Below are 5,780 nucleotides of genomic sequence, written 5' to 3'. Positions count from 1 at the left end.
TTTTAAAAAATGATGCAGAAATTCAAATGGAAATACTAGTGACCACAATAGTCAAGATTATCTTGAGCAATAAAACTCAAGCCAGAGAGATCACAATTCCAGATCTTAAGTCATATCACATGTATCTGTAATAAAGCAGTCTGGTTCTGAAGCAAAAATAGAGGATAATAATGGAATAGAGTAGAAACACCACTAGAGACCCCACACATTTACAACCAACTTATCTTCCACAAGAGTACACATAGCAGCCCAGGGAAAAAGGATGGTCTCTTCATCAAAGGCTGTTGGGAAAATTGGATAGTATCCTGCACAAGGAAGAAAGACTCCTTGACTTTTACCTTTAAAAATGATCAAATATGAATAGATACAAGACTTAAATCTGTATACAGAAACCACAAAATATCAGAAGAAAATATAGGAAGCACTATACCAGATATAGGCATAGCCAGATTTTCTAGAAAAGTCATGAAAAGCACAGACACTCAAGGCCAAAATAAACAAATAGGCTTACATCAAATTAAGAAGCATCTATATAGCAAAGGAAGTGATCAACAAATCAGAGTCAACCAACAGAATGGAAGAGGATCTGCATACTACACAACAGAAGGAGGTTTATATACAAGAATAAGTAGAACTCCCGATAACAACATCAAAACAAATAAATCAGGTAAGAAATGGATCAAGGAAATAAGCAGACATTTTTCATAGCAATGGACACAAATGGATAACAGAAATAAAAACAAAAAGCCCAACTCCCTAGCAATAGGGAAATACAAATAAAAGCCACATTGAACTTACACTTAACCTTAGTGAGAACTGTGTGCATACAAATATCTGTTAGTAACACCTACTGGTGAGGATGTGGAGAAGAAAGGTACTTAGAATGTCATGACTAAAGTGAAGAATATTTGAATTGAGACTACATGAAAAGGAATATATTAATACAAAATGCAGAGGGTATGGGGCCTGGGGGGGAAAGCGAAGAAAAGAAGAGATTGGGAGAAGCTCTATTCGTACAAAATTGTTAAATAGGAAAAAGAATTTTAAAAAATATTACCAGAAAAGTTTGAGTAAATAATTAAAAATCTAGTGAATTTCCTCAATATAAAATACGTGTTAATATCAGGTTGAACTAAAGAAAACCTACTTTGCTGACAAATTCAGTTTGTTCACTTTATATGAATAAAATTATTTTAAAAATGAAAAAAAATACAGAAATTTTAGGCACCAATAGGGCAAATGCAGTAAAAAGACAATTATTACAAGGAACAAATATGTTTGAATTTGTAAATCCACATATACAAAGATTAGGTTTAGAAACAATTAAATATAGTCATTTGTTACATGAAAGAAAATGAATCTGTACATGTGAAAGTTTAGTATTTCAAAAATATAAGAGAAACATCAAATTGTACCTATAGTATGTAATGCCAAAACTGAGGAATAGATTTAAGTATGTGAGAAAGGATGCCAATCTACAAAAACAAGAATAAAATTCCCACAATTCACATTGTGACAGAATTACATATGAACAGATGATAGAGAAATGATCATAAAAGCTAGAAACTCAGAACTCAGCTTTTCTGTATCTCAGGCGCAGGGGTGGGAGAAGGCAGCAGCTTCTGGATCTGTACATGCTTGTCCTCTGTAGCACAGGGTACTCATCCAGGAAGGAGCTCAGCTTCTGCCCAGAGACAAGGTCTGGGTAACTCAGCATCCAAACATAACTGGACAAGAGTGACAGCTTCAGTTCAGCTGGGTGCGGGAGTCACTTCTGCTTTTCCCAACTAAACAAAAGCTACACATAAAGTTCTGAACATCTACATTAGATTGAAATTTTGAAATTTTATTATTTAACCTAGAACATATTTTACAATTTCACACTTCTTTTAAACTCGTTAAGATTGTTCTCATACCAATCATGTTCTGCAGAATGCCAGTTATTCTTTTATCAGAACTGATAAGCACCAGTGGACTGACAGTGGCATAAACATTTCCCACCAGTGTCTGGACACAGAGGATAATAGATTCATATTTCCACAGTACGGTGGAGAAGAATGAGATGATGACATCCACACAGTACATAATCACAAAGAAACTCACAACCAGGAGGACAGTGCGGGTGGCCCTTTTCGCCGGGGAGATTCTTGGGGAAATGCTCATGCTGTGAAGATATGCAGACTTCCTCTGATGGCTACGTAAGAAAATCACCATGTACAAGCTGGAGAGCAGCATGATTCCTAGAAAGAAGACATTCTGGGACAGCACAAGCATGAGACATAATGCCATGAGAATGGAGTTCATTGAAGAGAGTGAGCAGTACTTGCTGATATTGAGCAGACTGGACCTGTTGGAATGAGCTACAGTATAGATGATCATGTTGCTATTGGCAGACAGGTTGAGGCACCAAATACAAAAGAAAGCAATGATAATATAATTTGTGAGTTTATGTTTAAATCTTGACAAGTAGAAGGAGCTGGGACTGATCGTGATGACCTGAACAATGCTTAGCAGACTGGTTGTAGAGATGGAGAGACCCCTAGTCACTCTACTCACGTAAAACAAAAACTTACATTTTAAGTCATTGGGAAAATTAAACAATTTAAACATATTTTCAGATAAAATATCCAGTGAAGTAAGTAACATCACTATATGAACAAATGCCAAGTGGCAGGCAGTCATATCAGTGGGCCTGGGGCTATGAACCTTGTGGATTGTGAAGATGTGGAAGATTAGGAAAAAGGCATTGGCTAGAATGCCAATGCCAGCTTGGAAAAAATACACATTTTTAATGATGACGAAAGTGGAGATTTTGTTCATTTCAGCATACTTGAATGCATTTTAGATACCTATGAAACAAGACAGAGCTCATGTCACCAGCAATCTTTCTTTTTGTGACAAATATCACACATCATCATTTTAATTTAGTTTTAAAATTATCTAACAGCATGTCATTTAACTTCTTGGCATTGTAAACTTCTACTTTTTCTTTCTGTTTCTCATTTTGTATTGTGATTTTTCATTTAAGGGGATGTATAATAAGTGAGTAATGAAAAATATCATATCCAGATGTGAAGATACAATTCACCATGCATCTCTACTTCCAGACCAAAGATGGCCACCCAGGGAAACTGCTTAATATATCTTGACAATAGGATGCTGGACGCTGCCATTGTCCACGCCCACAACAATGTACACCGGACTCTGTATGAAGAACTATACCACAGTGATAATATAGGAAAACCCAGGGAGAGGAAGGGGAGTTAGGGAAGTGCTTAAGGGAAATTGCAAGGCCTATTGAACTGTATCACAAAATGATGAGGATAATAACAAGAAGAATAATAATAGGCTATGAATTTTTTTTAAAAACCCTGAAAATTTCAGATGATGAGATATGTTTGAATTAATAGTGTTTTTGACAAAATTAAGTCAGCTGGAATAATCAAGCAAATAAATATTTTCTTCACCATGATTAGCTCCACATGAAGATTTTTTTAATTGAATGGACAAATTTCAGAGAATAAATATAACAAACATCAAATAGCATTGAATTACTAAAATGTGTCATCTGTATTTTTGAACCAGAATTTTAAACTGTAAAAGCTAAAACACAGAATTCATGAAAAGGATATTTATATTTTCACACAATGGTTTTCAATTGCTATTAAGAAATATATTGCCATTAAGAAATTCAGTCAAATGTCACTGAAGAAGTAGAAGATTAAAAATCACAGCAGGGCACATATCACAATGTGTGTTTTGGGACACTGAAAAATGCTACCTGAAAAATGCATTGTTAAAACCATTAAAATCAAGTAGACACCAAAAAAGGAAAAAACTGTTTTTAAGGTCTGATCATATGCCCACCTGTGTATTGATTCAATAAGAAGGGCATAGCACCACCAACAATGATTAAATGGTGAATTTAGAAAATATGAATAATGCGTTCCTTACTCGCTGTTTTCTAATCAGGCTCTCTAGGTCCATGGGAGCCGCATTTCACACTCCTTAAGCAATTAAAGCAAAGTTTTAAAATGAAGACTTAAACACCTAATGCGGTGTGATATTGGAAAATAGCAGAGGAGTTGTTTTGTTGCTCACACTTATTCAAGTGTTGATGCCTGTGTGTCTGAAATGGACAGTTCCTGTTATTTTATCCCTTTATATTCAACAACATCAAATTGCTGACTTAGTTTTCTTCTAACTTAAATATTTCTAAGAACTCAAATACTATCCTTTTTCAGAAAACATTAATGTGTAAGCTGTGATATTTTAACAATGTAACTGAAACTAAATAGGTATGGTTTATATAATACTTTATATAATGTTTATATAATCAAATGAAACCGGAAACTTTTACAACAAATACTGGTGGTGGTGACCATTTTCCTATCATGTTTATAATTCTCTAAATGGATTGCAAATGTTTCTTTCTCATGCTTTTTTCAAAAAAATGTTTTGATACTTTTCAGTATATTGATATAATGAATGCTTAGTTATTTAAAATATAGATACTAAATCTAAATGCATTTTATAAAAGTGTTTTTACTTACACAAGTATTTTTACTTATATTGCATACTTTTATGTAATATCTACCCATGCCAATAATTTCTAAAAAAAAATCTAATATAAATTAGAATGCAGTGTAAATTTTATGATAAACAAATAACATTACCAACTATTGATGGAGAATTTTCATTACTAGCGGTTAAAATCACTATTGTTTAGAATTGGAATATTACATGGGTTATGTGGCTCTGAGGAAAAACAATTATGAAATTTTTCAAAGTATCTTAAAATATTTCCAAAAAGTGGATAACAAAATAAATATGACCAATTATAGTGAATTAGTTAAGGTATAAGTGAAATAAATGAAATTAAAATAAGTAGTGTAGGATGAATTAAAGAGAGATTACAATCAAGCTAACTAAATGCAATTCTGAGTCAATGGAAAAAAATTCTAACTGTTCTTTTTCAAACATTCTCATTCATGCCATTATGTAACTCATATAATAGTTCATTTCATGTCTAACAGGAGCAATATCTAAGGTTGATATAATAAGTAGATGATTTTACTAACATTTTAATCAGAAAAATCCAGCTTCATCCCATTCCCCCTGATTTTAGAGAAGTCCATGCATGACAGAGAAAGACACTCACCCAGCTAAGCCTCTGATCTGAAGTTCATTGTGAGATGAATCCTCAAGATGTGGTTATAGGGTAGGGATGGCATCAGCTCTTCTCCCTGCAGGCCCATGACTGTCATTTCAATTGTAAAAGCAGGACAACCTGGGCCTTGGTGTCATTACAACAAGAGCCACTCCTGGGAAAAAGTGAACTTTCCTGGTTTCTGGGAAACAAGCAGAGAGCAACTGGCTTCCAGTGTTGTTGCCTGTGGACTCATTTCTCCAAGGTTGGCCTGCCTGGGCCACTTGTGTGTTCTCAGTGCTTGTCAACAACAAAATTAAAACAAAGTTCTTGACATCAGATACAAGCCACAGCTGATTTCTCAAGCTAGCCTCACTCCTCCAGGAGACTCAAGTGGCATCACCACTGGTTCTGCTGTGGTGTCAACATCTCAGGGAAACAATATAGAGTCTAAAAATAAGGATGCTTTCCCTTTGCCCTAATCCTTCTCAGGAAGAATGATACTTTCTCAAGGGATACATCCATAAGCCAACCCATCTGCATTATAACTGAATACAGGCTGCATTTCCTCAGCTTCCCTCTGTTCGGGGTTTGTTGAATTTCTCGAGTAAGGAAGATATCTGCAATGCAA

The 5,780-nt window shown here is 34.7% G+C and overlaps 1 protein-coding gene across 1 annotated transcript; it reads right to left on the bottom strand.

The window, feature by feature from the left end:
• Positions 1–1,878: 1,878 nt before the first annotated feature.
• On the bottom strand, positions 1,879–2,820 carry LOC121150504 (putative vomeronasal receptor-like protein 4). Its single transcript, XM_040971433.1, has one exon. It carries the CDS (start codon positions 2,818–2,820, stop codon positions 1,879–1,881), a length of 942 nt encoding a protein of 313 aa, XP_040827367.1.
• Between the last annotated feature and the right edge of the window lie 2,960 nt (positions 2,821–5,780).

This window comes from Ochotona curzoniae, unplaced genomic scaffold, assembly GCF_017591425.1.
Source record: "Ochotona curzoniae isolate NIBS_2020 unplaced genomic scaffold, NIBS_Ocur_1.0 contig_2146, whole genome shotgun sequence".
NCBI classification, from domain to species: Eukaryota; Metazoa; Chordata; class Mammalia; order Lagomorpha; family Ochotonidae; genus Ochotona; species Ochotona curzoniae.
This window is presented reverse-complemented; position numbering and strand designations above follow the sequence as displayed.

Bases quoted from the DNA above. Each gene is read 5' to 3' on its own strand.
- LOC121150504 (XM_040971433.1), bottom strand. From the start codon at position 2,820: ATGAACAAAATCTCCACTTTCGTCATCATTAAAAATGTGTATTTTTTC.